Source organism: Thamnophis sirtalis, unplaced genomic scaffold (genome assembly GCF_051295495.1).
Source record: "Thamnophis sirtalis isolate CommonGarterSnake01/CBP01778 unplaced genomic scaffold, rThaSir2_p1.2 scaffold_1, whole genome shotgun sequence".
Taxonomy (NCBI): Eukaryota; Metazoa; Chordata; class Lepidosauria; order Squamata; family Natricidae; genus Thamnophis; species Thamnophis sirtalis.
Window position 1 is genome coordinate 167,091,304 of NW_028261381.1, and position 21,628 is coordinate 167,112,931.

General features: G+C 50.2%; 1 protein-coding gene across 1 annotated transcript in view; it reads right to left on the reverse strand.

Moving 5' to 3' along the window:
- The window catches only part of LOC106543001 (uncharacterized), a 100,531-nt gene extending 89,547 nt beyond the window's left edge, over positions 1-10,984 (reverse strand). The window contains exons 1-2 of the mRNA XM_087704937.1: positions 10,486-10,984; positions 9,892-10,011 (exon numbers count right to left, since the gene is read on the reverse strand). Coding sequence (XP_087561063.1) covers positions 9,892-10,011; positions 10,486-10,984 — 619 coding nt within the window. The remainder of the gene's footprint in view (positions 1-9,891; positions 10,012-10,485) is intronic.
- Between the last annotated feature and the right edge of the window lie 10,644 nt (positions 10,985-21,628).

Here is a 21,628-nt window from a genome sequence, read left to right on the forward strand (position 1 = left end):
GAGGGGTCTCACCACCGCATCCTTTAGGAGGGGTGGGAAGATTCCCTCCTGGAGAGAGATGTTCACAATCGTCTGGATCCAGCCACGTGTCATCTCCCTGCTGGTCGAGACCAGCCAGGAGGGACACGGGTCCAGTATACAAGTGGAGGCACTCACCGCTCCCATGGCCTTGTCCACTTCATCAGGAGAAGCCCGTTGAAACTCAATCCATAAAGCATGCTCAAGACCCTCCCCTGGTACCTTGGCTGGTATTGTGCAATTGGAGTCCAGCTCTGTCTGAATCCGAGCGACTTTATCCGTCAAATACTGAACAAATTCCTCAGCTCTACCCTGTAGAGGGTCACCCGCATCCCTCCCTTTCAAGAGGGAGCGGGTTATTCTAAACAAGGCGGCTGGGCGCGATTCGGTGGATGCAATAAGGGCGGCAAAATGCGAACATTTCGCCGCCCGTATTGCCACGAGATAGGCTCTAATAAAGGCTCTCATCAGTGCTCGGTCTGACTCAGATTTACTGGCCCTCCAGCGGCGCTCTAGGCGTACTGGTTTGTACTGGTTATAATGTGTAAATTATATAAAATTCTCTTTTTAGATTAGATTTTAGATTTAAATTTTAGATTAGCAAACAAGAAAAATAAAAAAAAAACCTTACGTCTCTAAAAAACAGTACACCTGAATTTTGAATTGCCAATGCTTTCTATTTAAAAAGGGAAAACAGTTTGCAATATCTTGATCAGCAGTTTGCAATCATCACTAATATAGATGAAAAAGTTTCTAGTTATTAACTGTCTTTATTAACTCTAATAAACCAACCTGAGAGACCTTCGATTTGGTTTTGCATTTTGCAATATAACCATTCCTAAATTCAACCAAATTGTAATTTAAAAAAAATTAAAGCACAAGGTATTGAAGTGAGAGGTATGCACCAGCATGCTATTTGTACTTTCTGGCAAATCCAACTTTTGCAACATCTGCAAAAAAAAATTTTTTTTTTTTAAATTGCACTTACCCAAGAGACAAAAAATGAGCCAAAAAATGCCCATTTCCTGGAAACTGCCCGTAGTAAAACAGATAACAAAATCAAACTTCTGTTTCTTCTTTTCTCGCATCCAAACTGAAATATTTGTTCTGACTCTCCTCTAACTTTCTAGAAAGGATAGCTGTAATTCTTATATCAAGTATCATGCCTATATTCCCATTTCTTGCTGGGTTGGTCTAATTTTTGTAGTAGGACAGTGAAAATAGGACACACCTCTCTCTGTCATTACACAAGCACCTTAGATCTCTTCGTTTCACGCCCTTGATAAGAGGAACTTTAAGAAAAATATCTTTTGAAAAGGTCATCATAGCATAAAAGGCGATGATAAACTAAGATGAATAATAAGTTCATCAACCACTGCACAAGAACGGTCTCCCCTTAAACTACTGGCCAAACACAGGTTGTTCCCAACTTATGACCACAGTTGAGCCCCAAATTTATGTTGCTAAGTGAGAAAGTCTCTTAAGTGGGTTTTTCCCCATTTTACGACTTTTATTGCCAGGTTTGTTAAGTGAATCACTGCGGTAGTTAAGTTAGTAACACGGTTGTTAAGTAAATCTGGTTTCCTCGTTGACTTTGCTTGTCAGACGGTCGCAAAAGGGGATCACCTGACCCCGGGGACACTGCAACCGTCATAAATGTGAGTCAGTTGTCAAGCGTCCGACTGTAAATCACGTGAAAATGGCAATGCCGCAACGGTCATATGTGTGAAAAATGATCATAAGCCACTTTTTTCAGTGCTGTTGTAACTTTGAATGGTCACTAAAGGAACTGCTGTAAGTCGAGGACTACTTGTGCTTAAGTTTCCGTGGGATCATGTTTTGTCCAATTTCTACAAAGCTTTTTAGCGCTGGGTAGGATGGGATGCTTTTATGCCTCCATGTGTAGAAACACCCAGTTCAAGAACAATCTATCTTTGAGAAAAATAGGGGAAGAGGTTGCCTTGAAGCCAAAAGGAATGCTTTTGCAACTGCCTCCTGAATGATCATATGAATTGGCATTCTCCATGAATGATAAGTGTACCACAGATGGAACTTTATTAGTTATTATTAGTTATTAAATTTATGTGCTACCCATTTCCCTATAGCTGCGATGACGAACCTATGGCATGTGTGCCACAGGTAGCACACGGAGACATATTTGCCGGCATGGCAGCCCTTAGCTATGGCGCACATGCACATGCTGGCAATCTGATTTTCGGCCTTTCTGAAAGCCTCCAGAGCCCAGGAAAGGCAAAAACTCTCTCCCCCCCCCGTGGGCGGGGGGATGCACATATGCGGGCAGAGGGTCGTGCGTGCATGCACAGGTGGGGGGGTTGCACACGCGCACGATAGTGCATGCATGCACAGTTTTTGCACACCTTTAGAAAAGGGTTAGCCATCACTGCCCTATAGCAATAGCATTTAGACTTATATACCGCTTCACAGTGCTTGACAGCTCTCTGTAAGCAGTTTACAGAGTCATCCTATTGCCTATACTTAGTACAGATAGTTCTTGACTTACAACAGTTCATTTAATGATTGTTCAAAGTTACGGCATTGAAAAAGTGACTTTATGACCACTTTTCAAACTTACAACCATTGCAGCATTCCCATGATCATTTGATCAAATTTCGGATGCTTGGCAACTGTCTCATATTTACAACAGAGAAATATCCTGGGATCATGTGATCACTGTTAATCTATATATTATTACACGGTAATGCTCCATTTCTTCTGGTCTTCTATATCATATGGCTATTTGTTTATATGCACTTAACTTTGGAGACATCTAAGAACATTAAGAACAAGAACTTTTTATTTCTTTAATTTCTCTTATCCTAATTTAATTTCATTGCTTAATATCTCACCAGCATTTAAATTTTACTAAATTCAGAAGGTTTGCTCACTTCTTTGTGACTTTGGATTTGTTTAAGGCAACTCTTAATGCTGCTTTGAATGGCAATAAAGTTGAGTGAGCGGCAAATTCATTCTTCTCTAAGCTTAAGTTGAAACTTATCTACTATGATCAGATACATCCCTCCTCTGCTAGATCTAACCTCCACCTACAAGCAGTGTAGTGAATTAGTCAACAGCCTGAAATCTGAATTCTCTGCACGCAACAAATGGGAACTTTCTAATAGTTTAACTATCATTATAGTTCTAGCCATCAACCTTTCAAATACCAAATATAGGTATTCCTATGCCAGTCACTGATAGGCAAACAATAGAACATGACTTATATGAGGTATGCATGATAAAAATAAATATATTTGTAGAATTAAAGAGGAAAGAAGAATGTACTCCTGAATGTTAAAATCAGCCCAGTATCGTGTGAACAAAAGAACAGAAAACTAGCAATAAAAAGGTAAAGGTTCCCCTCACACATAGGTGCAAATCATTTCCGACTCTAGGGGGCAGTGCTCATCTCTGTTTCAAAGCCAAAGAGCCACCAGCACTGTCCGAAGATGTCTCCATGGTCATGTGGTTGGCATGACTAGATGCCAAAGGCACACAGAACACTGTTACTTGCCCACCAAAGTGGTCCCTATTTTTCTACTTGTATTTTTACATGTTTTCAAATTGCTAGGTTGGTAGAAGCTGGGACAAGTAACGGGAGCTCACTCTGTTATGTGGCACTGGGGATTCAAACTGCCAAACTGCTGACCTTTCTGATTGACAAACTCAGCATCTTAGCCACTGCGTCACTAAATTAACAATATTGACTGGTGGCGCAGTGGTTAAATGCAGCACTACAGGCTACTTCAGTTGACTGCTATCTGCAGTTCAGCGGTTCAAATCTCACCGGCTCAAAGGTTGACTCAGCCTTCCACTTCCGAGGTGGGTAAAATGAGGACCCAGACTGTGGGGGGGGCGATATGCTGACTCTGTAAATGGCTTAGAGAGTGACTTCCAGTTTGCTCGTAGGGTCATTTTTTGTCCTTCGGAGGCTTCAGGGAAGCCTCCTGAAGGTCCCTGAAGCTTCTGGAGGGCCTTTGGGGGCGGGGGGCGGGGAGGCTCTTTTCACCCTCCCCAGACTCCTATAAAGCCTCTGGAGCCTGGGGAGGGCGAAAAAAGCATGGAAAAATGGGGGGGGGGTCACACCTCTCTTGTGCACATGCACACTTGAGGGGATCGCGCTTTGCATTATGGATGCAGCACACCTACATACGACCCCCCTGCGCTCCCCTCTTATGGCACGCGAGCCAAAAAAAGGTTCGCCATCGCTGCCCTATACCGTTTCAGACAAATGGCTATCCAACATCTTCTTAAAGACTTCCAGTGTTTGAGCATTCACAACTTCTGGAGTCAAGCTGTTCCACTGATTAATTCTTCTATAACTGTCAGGAAATTTCTCCTCAGTTCTAAGTTGCTTCTCTCCTTGATTAGTTTCCACCCATTGCTTCTTGTTCTACCCTCAGGTGCCTTGGAGAATAGCTTGACTCTCTCTTCTTTGTGGCAACCCCTGAGATATTGGAAGACTGCTATCATGTCTCCCCTAGTCCTTCTTTTCATTAAACTAGACATCCCCAGTTCCTGCAACCGTTCCTCATATGTTTTAGCCTCCAGTCCCCTAATCATCTTTGTTGCTCTTCTCTGCACTCTTTCTAGAGTCTCCACACCTTTTCTACATCGTGGCGACCAAAACTGAATGCAGTATTCCAAGTGTGGCCTTACCAAGGCATTATAAAGTGGTACTAACACTTCACGTGATCTTGATTCTATCCCTCTGTTTATGCAGCCTAGAACTGTGTTGGCTTTTTTGGCAGCTGCTGCACACTGCTGACGCATAATTACCAGGTCACGGGAGCAAAGAAACAGAACCTTGTATTCAAGGGACACTTGAGACATTTTTTGGAAATCCTTTAAAATATATTTTAATAAAATTTTCACTAAATGTATCTGAGTTCATTTTATGACACTCCTAGACAATCCCGCTCCCATTGGATTTATGGGGCAGACAATAAACTATATTGCTTAGGGTTCATTTGTAGCTTGTCCTCCTTTCTTTTTTTAACCATATTGAAAGATTAGCAAACAAGAAAATTGAAAAAGCTAATTAGTAAGATATGCAAATCAGCCCTGCTCTGCTTTGATTCAACGAATCAATCCATTTTGATTTATTACTCAAAAGGATTTGCAAATTGGCAAGGTCAGACTGTTAAAATGTGTGCTGAAACCTTCAAATTATCCAAATCGATTCAAAGGATTCAATTCTATTTCACAGCTGGATTTGGAGATTCAATTAAGACATGCAGCTGAATTATCAGACTAAAATTCCAAATTGAAACTTTTACACAACTTTGATAAGCATATCCATGTTTTCCCTGAACAGCTGCCCAATCCCATCTTTCAAACTTTGATTAAATCTCTTACTACTCCTTATACAATTCCCCTCATTTCCACACTTGTTCAGAAGCTGTCAATCTCTTATTGGTCTATGAATTATGTTTAATTTCGTCTCAAGTGGGGAGAGTGTTAGTGTTAGTGTTGTGGCTCGCCAGCTGCCAACAGAGCTGGTAGCAGACTCAGACAGTGAGGAGGTTGTGGAGAAACTTGGGCCAGTCTTGGAATCTGGAAGGCTCTAATGAGTGGTCTGCATCGGAGACAGAGATGGAGCCAGGGCAGTTATCAGCTGCCTTTGGAGTTGGAGATAGGTTGGGCAGAAGAACAGCTGGAGCCTATTCCCAGTGTGCGTGCTCAGAGTTGCCAGAGAAAAGGAACAGCTAAAGAACAGGGGTTGACTTGGGAGTAAGGCCACAGGTGGACACTGAATGGCCCCTCCCATAGGGAATAAATAGGAGCAAAAGGAGAATGGTGTTTGCAGGAGACAATTAGTTTGCTTATTATTGTGAAGATTTGCTTATCTGAGTTCATGCCTCACAGAGACTCCTTGCCAGGTATTTCATTATACAGCGTTGCATCTAGAAGTTCTCGACCTGGCAACTATCCAAGGACTGATAAGGTCTGTTGTTGCAATTAAATCTTGAAAGGCTTATTGCCGGGACTTTTCTGGATGTGAATGCTAAGAATGCACATTAACTAAATAAAAAGGGGTTTTTTTCGGGACCAAGAGTCTGTTTTGTGATTCTGTTAAGCCTGGGTCAGAACGGTTAGTCCTGCAAGGTAAACTAGACTAACAAAACAATGTCACCATGGTCATTATGTATGTATGTGATATTTATATGCTTATAGTAAGAGCTATAATAACAGAATAAATTGAGCTATAGTAACAGAATCTTGCACATCTGAATGTGCTTTCCTTTCCCCCCTTTTATCTCCTTGTTAATTAGGGAGAAGCAAAAAAAAAAGCTAATACAATCCTAGGCTGCATAAACAGAGGGAGAGAATCAAGATCACGTGAAGTGTTAATACCGCTTTATAATACCTTGGTAAGGCCACGCTTGGAATACGGCATTCAGTTCTGGTCGCTACAATATGAAAATGATGTTGGGACTCTGGAAAGAGTGCAGAGAAGAGCAACAAAGATGATTAGGGGCCTGGAGGTCAAAACATATGATGAACAGTTGCAGAAATTGGGTATGATTAATCTAGTGAAAAGAAGGACGGGGGGGGGGGTGTTCTAATATCTAAGGGGCTACCACAAAGAAGAGGGGGGGGGGGTCAACCTATTTTCCAAAGCCCCAGAAGGCAAGGCAAGAAACAAGAGATGGAGACTGAACAAGGAGGGAAGCAACCTAGAACTAAAGAGAAATTTCCTAACAGTGAGAACAATTAACTAATGGAACAGCTTGTTTTCAGAAGCTGTGGGTGCTCCATCACTGGAGGCTTTTAAGAAAATATTGGACAGCCATTTGTCTGAAATGCTGCAAGATGTCCAAGATCCCTTCCATCTTGTTATACTGCTATTCTGTTTTCTCATATTACTTTCTTAGCCCAGGGCCAAGTTCCTCTTATCTGACCATTGCCTTGGTATAGCTCTTTCTCCTGTCCTTCAAGGCCATTTCTTCTACCTCTGCAGAAATAAAGGGAGCAAGAGAGAAAAAAATAGGCAGGACAAGTCAAAATTGGTAGAAGGGGGAAAAAAGAAGACAGATAACTCTTCTGGGAGAAATTGATTTAGAGAAATCAACAGATTGTGTTCAGTAGCATGCCTTAGATTTAGATTGTAAATACCAGAGCCACTAGATGGCAATACTGTAAAGAGAAAAATACATTTTTGCTGCCATCCATCCATCCACCCAGAGGTCATTCGGATCACTACAGCCTCTATTTGATAACCAACCAACAAAAATATTGGTTGGTTATGCCCCAAAATGGAAAAGGTCCAATCACAAAAAGAATTAACCAACAAAAACTAGTAACAGTAAAAATTACATCACAGCAATAAAAGCAGTATGCAACATATGTTTACAGTCACTATAAAAATAGCATGATACCATAAGGAGTTGATCAGATGGTCTCAAAAGTCAAATCAATAATCAAATCAATACCTAAAATCCTGCACCTAAACCTGACAACTAACTTGGCTAATAAGATTAACAATGCTGTATCCCTGCCTTATAGCTTTACTGTCTTTCTCAACAACCACTTGCAATGCTTTCACTATTTCGTCTGTTTAATTAAGTCAGTAAGTTTTCAAGTCCATCTGGAATGCATGCAAAGATGTCTAGAGTTAAAGTAGGAGAAGGGAGCAGAATGATCTAACTGGAGATCAAGGTACTGAATGAATGCAAACAAGACTGACATTTGAAATAAACCTCTGTCCGGGCAGGGGTGGGTTTCAACCGGTTCGCGGCGGTCCCCGCGATCCGGTTGGTCGCCGAACCCGGAAGTAAGTAACTTCCGGGAACGGCGAAAGCCCCCCCCCCGCGCCCGCGCGCGCCAGCTCCTTACCCGTTTTTGGCGAATTCTGCGCTTCCACACATGCGCAGGACGCATACAGCACCTGCGCGATCCTTCAGGAGCAGCTGGAGCATTGCACAGACGCTAGTACGCATGCGCGCGCTGCGCGCATGCGCAAAGACGCCGCCGGCCTCGTTCCAATCGAACCGGTTGGAATGGGGCGAGAAACCCACCCCTGTGTCCGGGTAATGTTTTGTAAACTGGATCATGCCAAGACAGGATTGGGGAAATTAACAGAAATGGCTAACCATTTCAGCCTCTGTCAGCCTCTGTTTTGCTGCTTGCTTTTCGGCTGCCATTGAAACGGGGAGGGAGGGCATGGTATTTGGGTGAGGGAAATATTCTGTACAGGAGGACTGTTAATTGGGAGTTGTTCTCACCATTCGTTTGCGCATGTGGAAGGAGGGGAGTTTCCCGCCAAGGCCAACTGTCCGGCATACCAACCTGATGATGATTTTTGAAGATGTCTCCCACCTGACAGTTGTGGAGAATTGGATTGGACTATGGACTGGGGTTGCCAAGGGGAGGAGAATGGGTCATGTATTGATATCTAATGCTTTCGCGCGCTTTTGCTCAGATCCAGCTTTGCTTAGCTTCTATTTACTTTTAATCAGTAAAAGTACTCTCAATTCTGCAAAACGGAGTTGAGTGGTTTCTTTCTTGGTTACTAAGTGAAACAGCTACTGACATTAGGTCTTTAAATACAATAATATTAAGACTTTTCCTCCCCCTATGCCTGAAGAGAAATTTTGCAATCAGTGTGTGCTACCTGCTCTAACATATGCTGGTGAAACATGGACACTAACCTCACAATCGATGCAAAAGCTACGAATGGCACAAAGAGCCAGGGAAAGATAAATGCTCAGCATCACAAGACAAGATAGAAAGACCTGCACACGGATTAGGGAACAAACGGAAATATACAAGGCCATCAATAGAGTAAAAGAATTGAAATGGGAAGGGGCTGGTCACACAGCAAGAAGAATGGATGGCAGGTGGACCACGGCAGTCATAGAATGGATCCCACTTGATGAGAAGCGACCACAAAACAGACCTAAAACCAGATGGGTTGAGGACATCAGCAAGTATGGCGGGCCCAAATGGCAAAGGGAAGCTCAAGGCCGTATTGACTGGAAACATACAAAAGAGGTCTTCATCCGGCAATGGATAGACAACAGCTAGAATGAAGATTAAGAATTTGCTTTGGGCTCTGACTCCCACAGGTGAAATGCAGAGGTGGTATTCAGCAGGTTCTGACCAGTCCTGGAGAACCGGTAGCGGAAATTTTGAGTAGTTCAGAGAACTGGTAAATACCACCTCTGACTGGCCCCACCCCCATCTATTCTCTGTCTATCCCAGCTGATCGGGAGGAAATGGGGATTTTGCAGTAACCTTCCCCTGGAGTGGGGTGGGAATGGAGATAATACAGTATCCTTCCCCTGCCACGCCCACCAAGCCACACCACGCCCACCAGGCCACACCCACAGAACTGGTAGTAAAACAATTTGAATCCCACCACTAGTGAAATGTAACCAAGTAGGTACAATTATTGGGGTCGTGTGACAAAATCGAAGCAGACTTATCTTCTTAACTATTTTTGCACTACTTTACAGGGTCTTCAATTGCTATACAAAGGAGTGACTCACCCTGGATGTGAGGCTGATAAATTTCCTATCTCTCCCTCAATTTTAGCTCAGCCTTCCACTAGCAAGCCACAACATGTATATAAAAATACAGGTAGTTCTCATTTGGTAACTGCAGTTTGGACCAATCCTTATGCAAAGCAGTTGCTAATGAAACCGTGACTACATTTACAAGCTTACTTCAGTTTTCCTTTGCTTACAGACTTGCAAAGATTGCAAATGCAAGGACTAGTGGTAAAGTTACTTTTTCATCACCATTGCTAACTCTGAATGCTCGCTAAATGAGGACTACCTGTATTTACCATCGGTTATTTTAAATGATTTGCAATTGACTTAATTCCATACATATAAAATTCAGGTCACTTACCAAGTATATTGGTAGTCTCCACTGGGTGAAAAGAGACCAGGGATGGCAGAGATGATTGAGAGACTGTCTTATGGTACTCTGATCCGTCTTGACCAACTGTGGAAGAATGTACTATATCGCCTAATAAAAGAGTAAAAAACTTAAGATAACTATTACAAAATTTCCTATACTTGAAGTTGTCAAATATATGCCCCCCCCCTTTAAAAAGAATAATTTAGGCTATTTAATTATGCAAAAGTACAAACAAAGGATAGACGTAAAGCAATCCAAAATTTTATAACAAATCCAAATACAAAATATGGGGTAATGACATCCAACCATTTTGATTTATTAAAATTAGAAATAATTAAGATCAGAACAAAAGGATCGATGGGCATGAACACAATTATATACAATGGCAATGCCATCACTTTATGCTACATTTATAAAATAGGGATAATGAATTCAAATGTTGTCACAATATAAACTGCAAACAAAAGAGGTCTCAAACTATCTATGCTTATAAGGTCAACATGAAGATCACTAACCCATGGAATGAAAAAAATAGGATAAAGGCAAATAGAGGGAAAACAAAATTGGAGAATAAAGAATTACCTGCTCCAATGGAAGAAGATGCAGACATGATTGAAGACTGGGCGAGTGAGGAAATGGTTGGAGGCTGGACGGAGGTTCGCTCAGTTGGGCCAATGGCAGCCTTCGTGGGGACAATGGAAGGCACAGACTCTCCAGAGGAGCTGGTTTCTGTCACTGCTGTGCTTGAGCGTGAAGAAAGGAGCGAAGACGTGGTGCCTCCTTCGGCTGGGGTGGATTCTGCTCGAGTTGAAGAACTCGTGCTGTGGGATGCAATGGTGGTCTCCGGAAGGGTTGATGGCAACGAGGTCTGAGACAGAGAGTGTCCAGTCTGCATGGAAAGCGACGTGGGCAGGGGAGACTCAGATGCCGGAGAGGGTGTTCCGGTCACTTCTGCTGAAGTCAGCTCAGCCTTAGTGGAAGAACCCTTGCTGATGGTTGACGTGGCTTGACTTTCAAGAGGCGTTACACCAATCTCTACCGTGGAAGGCGGCCTCCTTGGCGTGGATCCGGTCACCTCCATAGTCGAGGTTCTAAACCGCGCAGCCGTAGGAGATGTTGCCGAAGAGAGTGGAGGGCTGGTCAACTCAGCCGCAGTTCCTTCGACCTTAGCTGAAGTAGTGGTGGAATGTAAGGCAACGGTGGTCTCCTCGGTAGGGGCAAGCGAAGAGTGCTCAGTAGAAGAGGAGGAAGTTGGCCTGGGAAGGGTGGTTCCTTGAGCAGAGCTCAGCTCCGGTTTGGTCATGGCAGAGCCAGAATGCGGGCTTGGAGTTGTGCTCTCTTGCAGTGAAGTTTCCTCCGACTGCATGGTAGAAGATTGGGCGAGCGAGGGAGTTGTTGGAGGCTGGACGGAGGTTGGCTCAGTCGGGCCAATGGCAGCCGTAGTGTTGACAATGGAAGGCACAGACTCTCCAGAGGAGCTGGTTTCTGGCACTGCTGTGCTTGAGCGTGCAGAAAGGAGCGAAGACGTGGCGCCTACCTCGGCTGGGGTGGATTCTGCCCGAGTTGAAGGACTCGTGCTGTGGGATGCAATGGTGGTCTCCGGAGGGGTTGATGGCAACGAGGTCTGAGACGGAGAGTGTGCAGTCTGCATGGAAAGCGACGTGGCCAGGGGAGACTCAGATGCCGGAGAGGGTGTTCCGGTCACTTCTGCTGAAGTCAGCTCAGCCTTAGTGGAAGAACCCTTGCTGATGGTTGGCGTGGCTTGACTTTCAAGAGGCGTTACAGCAGTCTCTACCGTGGAAGACGGCCTCCTTGGCGTGGATCCGGTCACCTCCCTAGTCGAGGTTCTAAACCGCGCAGCCGTAGGAGATGTTGCTGAAGAGAGTGGAGGGCTGGTCAACTCAGCCGCAGTTCCTTCGACCTTAGCTGAAGTAGTGGTGGAATGTAAGGCAACGGTGGTCTCCTCGGTAGGGGCAAGCGAAGAGTGCTCAATAGAAGAGGAGGAAGTTGGCCTGGGAAGGGTGGTTCCTTGAGCAGAGCTCAGCTCCGGTTTGGTCATGGCAGAGCCAGAATGCGGGCTTGGAGTTGTGCTCTCTTGCAGTGAAGTTTCCTCCGACTGCATGGTAGAAGATTGGGCGAGCGAGGGAGTTTTTGGAGGCTGGACGGAGGTTGGCTCAGTCGGGCCAATGGCAGCCGTCGTGGTGACAATGGAAGGCACAGACTCTCCAGAGGAGCTGGTTTCTCGCACTGCTGTGCTTGAGCGTGCAGAAAGGAGCGAAGACGTGGCGCCTACCTCGGCTGGGGTGGATTCTGCCCGAGTTGGCGAACTCGTGCTGTGGGATGCAATGGTGGTCTCCGGAGGGGTTGATGGCAACGAGGTCTGAGACAGAGAGTGTCCAGTCTGCATGGAAAGCGACGTGGGCAGGGGAGACTCAGATGCCGGAGAGGGTGTTCCGGTCACTTCTGCTGAAGTCAGCTCAGCCTTAGTGGAAGAACCCTTGCTGATGGTTGGCGTGGCTTGACTTTCAATAGGCGTTACAGCAGTCTCTACCGTGGAAGGCGGCCTCATTGGTGTGGATCCGGTCACCTCCATAGTAGAGGTTCTAAACCGCACAGCCGTAGGAGATGTTGCCGAAGACAGTGGAGGGCTGGTCAATTCAGCCGCAGTTCCTTCGACCTTACCTGAAGTAGTGGTGGAATGTAAGGCAACGGTGGTCTCCTCGGTAGGGGCAAGCGAAGAGTGCTCAGTAGAAGAGGAGGAAGTTGGCCTGGGAAGGGTGGTTCCTTGAGCAGAGCTCAGCTCCGGTTTGGTCATGGCAGAGCCAGAATGAGGGCTTGGAGTTGTGCTCTCTTGAAGTGAAGTTTCCTCCGACTGCATGGTAGAAGATTGGGCGAGCGAGGGAGTTGTTGGAGGCTGGACGGAGGTTGGCTCAGTCGGGCCAATGGCAGCCGTCGTGGTGACAATGGAAGGCACAGACTCTCCAGAGGAGCTGGTTTCTGGCACTGCTGTGCTTGAGCGTGCAGAAAGGAGCGAAGACGTGGCGCCTACCTCGGCTGGGGTGGATTCTGCCCGAGTTGAAGGACTCGTGCTGTGGGATGCAATGGTGGTCTCCGGAGGGGTTGATGGCAACGAGGTCTGAGACGGAGAGTGTGCAGTCTGCATGGAAAGCGACGTGGCCAGGGGAGACTCAGATGCCGGAGAGGGTGTTCCGGTCACTTCTGCTGAAGTCAGCTCAGCCTTAGTGGAAGAACCCTTGCTGAGGTTGGCGTGGCTTGACTTTCAAGAGGCGTTACAGCAGTCTCTACCGTGGAAGGCGGCCTCCTTGGCGTGGATCCGGTCACCTCCATAGTCGAGGTTCTAAACCGCGCAGCCGTAGGAGATGTTGCCGAAGAGAGTGGAGGGCTGGTCAACTCAGCCGCAGTTCCTTCGACCTTACCTGAAGTAGTGGTGGAATGTAAGGCAACGGTGGTCTCCTCAGTAGGGGCAAGCGAAGAGTGCTCAGTAGAAGAGGAGGAAGTTGGCCTGGGAAGGGTGGTTCCTTGAGCAGAGCTCAGCTCCGGTTTGGTCATGGCAGAGCCAGAATGCGGGCTTGGAGTTGTGCTCTCTTGCAGTGAAGTTTCCTCCGACTGCATGGTAGAAGATTGGGCGGAGCGAGGGAGTTGTTGGAGGCTGGACGGAGGTTGGCTCAGTCGGGCCAATGGCAGCCGTCGTGGTGACAATGGAAGGCACAGACTTTCCAGAGGAGCTGGTTTCTCGCACTGCTGTGCTTGAGCGTGCAGAAAGGAGCGAAGACGTGGCGCCTACCTCGGCTGGGGTGGATTCTGCCCGAGATGGCGAACTCGTGCTGTGGGATGCAATGGTGGTCTCCGGAGGGGTTGATGGCAACGAGGTCTGAGACGGAGAGTGTCCAGTCTGCATGGAAAGCGACGTGGGCAGGGGAGACTCAGATACCGGAGAGGGTGTTCCGGTCACTTCTGCTGAAGTCAGCTCAGCCTTAGTGGAAGAACCCTTGCTGATGGTTGGCGTGGCTTGACTTTCAAGAGGCGTTACAGCAGTCTCTACCGTGGAAGGCGGCCTCATTGGCGTGGATCCGGTCACCTCCCTAGTCGAGGTTCTAAACCGCGCAGCCGTAGGAGATGTTGCCGAAGAGAGTGGAGGGCTGGTCAACTCAACCGCAGTTCCTTCGACCTTACCTGAAGTAGTGGTGGAATGTAAGGCAACGGTGGTCTCCTCAGTAGGGGCAAGCGAAGAGTGCTCAGTAGAAGAGGAGGAAGTTGGCCTGGGAAGGGTAGTTCCTTGAGCAGAGCTCAGCTCCGGTTTGGTCATGGCAGAGCCAGAATGCGGGCTTGGAGTTGTGCTCTCTTGCAGTGAAGTTTCCTCCGACTGCATGGTAGAAGATTGGGCGAGCGAGGGAGTTGTTGGAGGCTGGACGGAGGTTGGCTCAGTCGGACCAATGGCAGCCGTCGTGGTGACAATGGAAGGCACAGACTCTCCAGAGGAGCTGGTTTCTCGCACTGCTGTGCTTGAGCGTGCAGAAAGGAGCGAAGACGTGGCGCCTACCTCGGCTGGGGTGGATTCTGCCCGAGTTGGCGAACTCGTGCTGTGGGATGCAATGGTGGTCTCCGGAGGGGTTGATGGCAACGAGGTCTGAGACGGAGAGTGTGCAGTCTGCATGGAAAGCGACGTGGCCAGGGGAGACTCAGATGCCGGAGAGGGTGTTCCGGTCACTTCTGCTGAAGTCAGCTCAGCCTTAGTGGAAGAACCCTTGCTGATGGTTGGCGTGGCTTGACTTTCAAGAGGCGTTACAGCAGTCTCTACCGTGGAAGGCGGCCTCCTTGGCGTGGATCCGGTCACCTCCCTAGTCGAGGTTCTAAACCGCGCAGCCGTAGGAGATGTTGCCGAAGAGAGTGGAGGGCTGGTCAACTCAGCCGCAGTTCCTTCGGCCTTAGCTGAAGTAGTGGTGGAATGTAAGGCAACGGTGGTCTCCTCGGTAGGGGCAAGCGAAGAGTGCTCAGTAGAAGAGGAGGAAGTTGGCCTGGGAAGGGTGGTTCCTTGAGCAGAGCTCAGATCCGGTTTGGTCATGGCAGAGCCAGAATGCGGGCTTGGAGTTGTGCTCTCTTGCAGTGAAGTTTCCTCCGACTGCATGGTAGAAGATTGGGCAAGCGAGGGAGTTGTTGGAGGCTGGACGGAGGTTGGCTCAGTCGGGCCAATGGCAGCCGTCGTGGTGACAATGGAAGGCACAGACTCTCCAGAGGAGCTGGTTTCTCGCACTGCTGTGCTTGAGCGTGCAGAAAGGAGCGAAGACGTGGCGCCTACCTCGGCTGGGGTGGATTCTGCCCGAGTTGGCGAACTCGTGCTGTGGGATGCAATGGTGGTCTCCGGAGGGGTTGATGGCAACGAGGTCTGAGACGGAGAGTGTCCAGTCTGCATGGAAAGCGACGTGGCCAGGGGAGACTCAGATGCCGGAGAGGGTGTTCCGGTCACTTCTGCTGAAGTCAGCTCAGCCTTAGTGGAAGAACCCTTGCTGATGGTTGGCGTGGCTTGACTTTCAAGAGGCGTTACAGCAGTCTCTACCGTGGAAGGCGGCCTCCTTGGCGTGGATCCGGTCACCTCCATAGTCGAGGTTCTAAACCGCGCAGCCGTAGGAGATGTTGCCGAAGAGAGTGGAGGGCTGGTCAACTCAGCCGCAGTTCCTCCGGCCTTAGCTGAAGTAGTGGTGGAATGTAAGGCAACGGTGGTCTCCTCGGTAGGGGCAAGCGAAGAGTGCTCAGTAGAAGAGGAGGAAGTTGGCCTGGGAAGGGTGGTTCCTTGAGCAGAGCTCAGCTCCGGTTTGGTCATGGCAGAGCCAGAATGCGGGCTTGGAGTTGTGCTCTCTTGCATTGAAGTTTCCTCCGACTGCATGGTAGAAGATTGGGCGAGCGAGGGAGTTGTTGGAGGCAGGACGGAGGTTGGCTCAGTCGGGCCAATGGCAGCCGTCGTGGTGACAATGGAAGGCACAGACTTTCCAGAGGAGCTGGTTTCTCGCACTGCTGTGCTTGAGCGTGCAGAAAGGAGCGAAGACGTGGCGCCTACCTCGGCTGGGGTGGATTCTGCCCGAGATGGCGAACTCGTGCTGTGGGATGCAATGGTGGTCTCCGGAGGGGTTGATGGCAACGAGGTCTGAGACGGAGAGTGTCCAGTCTGCATGGAAAGCGACGTGGGCAGGGGAGACTCAGATGCCGGAGAGGGTGTTCCGGTCACTTCTGCTGATGTCAGCTCAGCCTTAGTGGAAGAACCCTTGCTGATGGTTGGCGTGGCTTGACTTTCAAGAGGCGTTACAGCAGTCTCTACCGTGGAAGGCGGCCTCCTTGGCGTGGATCCGGTCACCTCCATAGTCGAGGTTCTAAACCGCGCAGCCGTAGGAGATGTTGCCGAAGAGAGTGGAGGGCTGGTCAACTCAGCCGCAGTTCCTTCTACCTTACCTGAAGTAGTGGTGGAATGTAAGGCAACGGTGGTCTCCTCGGTAGGGGCAAGCGAAGAGTGCTCAGTAGAAGAGGAGGAAGTTGGCCTGGGAAGGGTGGTTCCTTGAGCAGAGCTCAGCTCCGGTTTGGTCATGGCAGAGCCAGAATGCGGGCTTGGAGTTGTGCTCTCTTGCAGTGAAGTTTCCTCCGACTGCATGGTAGAAGATTGGGCGAGCGAGGCAGTTTTTGGAGGCTGGACGGAGGTTGGCTCAGTCGGGCCAATGGCAACCGTCGTGGTGACAATGGAAGGCACAGACTCTCCAGAGGAGCTGGTTTCTGGCACTGCTGTGCTTGAGCGTGCAGAAAGGAGCGAAGACGTGGCGCCTACCTCGGCTGGGGTGGATTCTGCCCGAGTTGAAGGACTCGTGCTGTGGGATGTAATGGTGGTCTCCGAAGGGGTTGATGGCAACGAGGTCTGAGACGGAGAGTGTGCAGTCTGCATAGAAAGCGACGTGGCCAGGGGAGACTCAGATGCCGGAGAGGGTGTTCCGGTCACTTCTGCTGAAGTCAGCTCAGCCTTAGTGGAAGAACCCTTGCTGATGGTTGGCGTGGCTTGACTTTCAAGAGGCGTTACAGCAGTCTCTACCGTGGAAGGCGGCCTCCTTGGCGTGGATCCGGTCACCTCCATAGTCGAGGTTCTAAACCGCGCAGCCGTAGGAGATGTTGCCGAAGAGAGTGGAGGGCTGGTCAACTCAGCCGCAGTTCCTTCGACCTTACCTGAAGTAGTGGTGGAATGTAAGGCAACGGTGGTCTCCTCGGTAGGGGCAAGCGAAGAGTGCTCAGTAGAAGAGGAGGAAGTTGGCCTGGGAAGGGTGGTTCCTTGAGCAGAGCTCAGCTCCGGTTTGGTCATGGCAGAGCCAGAATGCGGGCTTGGAGTTGTGCTCTCTTGCAGTGAAGTTTCCTCCGACTGCATGGTAGAAGATTGGGCGAGCGAGGGAGTTTTTGGAGGCTGGACGGAGGTTGGCTCAGTCGGGCCAATGGCAGCCGTCGTGGTGACAATGGAAGGCACAGACTCTCCAGAGGAGCTGGTTTCTGGCACTGCTGTGCTTGAGCGTGCAGAAAGGAGCGAAGACGTGGCGCCTACCTCGGCTGGGGTGGATTCTGCCCGAGTTGAAGGACTCGTGCTGTGGGATGCAATGGTGGTCTCCGGAGGGGTTGATGGCAACGAGGTCTGAGACGGAGAGTGTGCAGTCTGCATGGAAAGCGACGTGGCCAGGGGAGACTCAGATGCCGGAGAGGGTGTTCCGGTCACTTCTGCTGAAGTCAGCTCAGCCTTAGTGGAAGAACCCTTGCTGATGGTTGGCGTGGCTTGACTTTCAAGAGGCGTTACAGCAGTCTCTACCGTGGAAGGCGGCCTCCTTGGCGTGGATCCGGTCACCTCCATAGTCGAGGTTCTAAACCGCGCAGCCGTAGGAGATGTTGCCGAAGAGAGTGGAGGGCTGGTCAACTCAGCCGCAGTTCCTTCGACCTTACCTGAAGTAGTGGTGGAATGTAAGGCAACGGTGGTCTCCTCGGTAGGGGCAAGCGAAGAGTGCTCAGTAGAAGAGGAGGAAGTTGGCCTGGGAAGGGTGGTTCCTTGAGCAGAGCTCAGCTCCGGTTTGGTCATGGCAGAGCCAGAATGCGGGCTTGGAGTTGTGCTCTCTTGCAGTGAAGTTTCCTCCGACTGCATGGTAGAAGATTGGGCGAGCGAGGGAGTTTTTGGAGGCTGGACGGAGGTTGGCTCAGTCGGGCCAATGGCAGCCGTCGTGGTGACAATGGAAGGCACAGACTCTCCAGAGGAGCTGGTTTCTGGCACTGCTGTGCTTGAGCGTGCAGAAAGGAGCGAAGACGTGGCGCCTACCTCGGCTGGGGTGGATTCTGCCCGAGTTGAAGGACTCGTGCTGTGGGATGTAATGGTGGTCTCCGGAGGGGTTGATGGCAACGAGGTCTGAGACGGAGAGTGTGCAGTCTGCATGGAAAGCGACGTGGCCAGGGGAGACTCAGATGCCGGAGAGGGTGTTCCGGTCACTTCTGCTGAAGTCAGCTCAGCCTTAGTGGAAGAACCCTTGCTGATGGTTGGCGTGGCTTGACTTTCAAGAGGCGTTACAGCAGTCTCTACCGTGGAAGGCGGCCTCCTTGGCGTGGATCCGGTCACCTCCATAGTCGAGGTTCTAAACCGCGCAGCCGTAGGAGATGTTGCCGAAGAGAGTGGAGGGCTGGTCAACTCAGCCGCAGTTCCTTCGGCCTTAGCTGAAGTAGTGGTGGAATGTAAGGCAACGGTGGTCTCCCTCGGTAGGGGCAAGCGAAGAGTGCTCAGTAGAAGAGGAGGAAGTTGGCCTGGGAAGGGTGGTTCCTTGAGCAGAGCTCAGGTCCGGTTTGGTCATGGCAGAGCCAGAATGCGGGCTTGGAGTTGTGCTCTCTTGCAGTGAAGTTTCCTCCGACTGCATGGTAGAAGATTGGGCAAGCGAGGGAGTTGTTGGAGGCTGGACGGAGGTTGGCTCAGTCGGGCCAATGGCAGCCGTCGTGGTGACAATGGAAGGCACAGACTCTCCAGAGGAGCTGGTTTCTCGCACTGCTGTGCTTGAGCGTGCAGAAAGGAGCGAAGACGTGGCGCCTACCTCGGCTGGGGTGGATTCTGCCCGAGTTGGCGAACTCGTGCTGTGGGATGCAATGGTGGTCTCCGGAGGGTTGATGGCAACGAGGTCTGAGACGGAGAGTGTCCAGTCTGCATGGAAAGCGACGGGGCCAGGGGAGACTCAGATGCCTGAGAGGGTGTTCCGGTCACTTCTGCTGAAGTCAGCTCAGCCTTAGTGGAAGAACCCTTGCTGATGGTTGGCGTGGCTTGACTTTCAAGAGGCGTTACAGCAGTCTCTACCGTGGAAGGCGGCCTCCTTGGCGTGGATCCGGTCACCTCCATAGTCGAGGTTCTAAACCGCGCAGCCGTAGGAGATGTTGCCGAAGAGAGTGGAGGGCTGGTCAACTCAGCCGCAGTTCCTTCGGCCTTAGCTGAAGTAGTGGTGGAATGTAAGGCAACGGTGGTCTCCTCGGTAGGGGCAAGCGAAGAGTGCTCAGTAGAAGAGGAGGAAGTTGGCCTGGGAAGGGTGGTTCCTTGAGCAGAGCTCAGGTCCGGTTTGGTCATGGCAGAGCCAGAATGCGGGCTTGGAGTTGTGCTCTCTTGCAGTGAAGTTTCCTCCGACTGCATGGTAGAAGATTGGGCGAGCGAGGGAGTTGTTGGAGGCTGGACGGAGGTTGGCTCAGTCCATGGCAGGCCAGCCTCGTGGTGACAATGGAAGGCACAGACTCTCCAGAGGAGCTGGTTTCTCGCACTGCTGTGCTTGAGCGTGCAGAAAGGAGCGAAGACGTGGCGCCTACCTCGGCTGGGTGGATTCTGCCCGAGTTGGCGAACTCGTGCTGTGGGATGCAATGGTGGTCTCCGGAGGGTTGATGGCAACGAGGTCTGAGACGGAGAGTGTCCAGTCTGCATGGAAAGCGACGTGGCCAGGGGAGACTCAGATGCCGGAGAGGGTGTTCCGGTCACTTCTGCTGAAGTCAGCTCAGCCTTAGTGGAAGAACCCTTGCTGATGGTTGGCGTGGCTTGACTTTCAAGAGGCGTTACAGCAGTCTCTACCGTGGAAGGCGGCCTCCTTGGCGTGGATCCGGTCACCTCCATAGTCGAGGTTCTAAACCGCGCAGCCGTAGGAGATGTTGCCGAAGAGAGTGGAGGGCTGGTCAACTCAGCCGCAGTTCCTTCGGCCTTAGCTGAAGTAGTGGTGGAATGTAAGGCAACGGTGGTCTCCTCGGTAGGGGCAAGCGAAGAGTGCTCAGTAGAAGAGGAGGAAGTTGGCCTGGGAAGGGTGGTTCCTTGAGCAGAGCTCAGCTCCGGTTTGGTCATGGCAGAGCCAGAATGCGGGCTTGGAGTTGTGCTCTCTTGCAGTGAAGTTTCCTCCGACTGCATGGTAGAAGATTGGGCGAGCGAGGGAGTTGTTGGAGGCTGGACGGAGGTTGGCTCAGTCGGGCCAATGGCAGCCGTCGTGGTGACAATGGAAGGCACAGACTCTCCAGAGGAGCTGGTTTCTCGCACTGCTGTGCTTGAGCGTGCAGAAAGGAGCGAAGACGTGGCGCCTACCTCGGCTGGGGTGGATTCTGCCCGAGTTGGCGAACTCGTGCTGTGGGATGCAATGGTGGTCTCCGGAGGGGTTGATGGCAACGAGGTCTGAGACGGAGAGTGTGCAGTCTGCATGGAAAGCGACGTGGCCAGGGGAGACTCAGATGCCGGAGAGGGTGTTCCGGTCACTTCTGCTGAAGTCAGCTCAGCCTTAGTGGAAGAACCCTTGCTGATGGTTGGCGTGGCTTGACTTTCAAGAGGCGTTACAGCAGTCTCTACCGTGGAAGGCGGCCTCCTTGGCGTGGATCCGGTCACCTCCATAGTCGAGGTTCTAAACCGCGCAGCCGTAGGAGATGTTGCCGAAGAGAGTGGAGGGCTGGTCAACTCAGCCGCAGTTCCTTCGACCTTACCTGAAGTAGTGGTGGAATGTAAGGCAACGGTGGTCTCCTCGGTAGGGGCAAGCGAAGAGTGCTCAGTAGAAGAGGAGGAAGTTGGCCTGGGAAGGGTGGTTCCTTGAGCAGAGCTCAGCTCCGGTTTGGTCATGGCAGAGCCAGAATGCGGGCTTGGAGTTGTGCTCTCTTGCAGTGAAGTTTCCTCCGACTGCATGGTAGAAGATTGGGCGAGCGAGGGAGTTTTTGGAGGCTGGACGGAGGTTGGCTCAGTCGGGCCAATGGCAGCCGTCGTGGTGACAATGGAAGGCACAGACTCTCCAGAGGAGCTGGTTTCTGGCACTGCTGTGCTTGAGCGTGCAGAAAGGAGCGAAGACGTGGCGCCTACCTCGGCTGGGGTGGATTCTGCCCGAGTTGAAGGACTCGTGCTGTGGGATGCAATGGTGGTCTCCGGAGGGGTTGATGGCAACGAGGTCTGAGACGGAGAGTGTGCAGTCTGCATGGAAAGCGACGTGGCCAGGGGAGACTCAGATGCCGGAGAGGGTGTTCCGGTCACTTCTGCTGAAGTCAGCTCAGCCTTAGTGGAAGAACCCTTGCTGATGGTTGGCGTGGCTTGACTTTCAAGAGGCGTTACAGCAGTCTCTACCGTGGAAGGCGGCCTCCTTGGCGTGGATCCGGTCACCTCCATAGTCGAGGTTCTAAACCGCGCAGCCGTAGGAGATGTTGCCGAAGAGAGTGGAGGGCTGGTCAA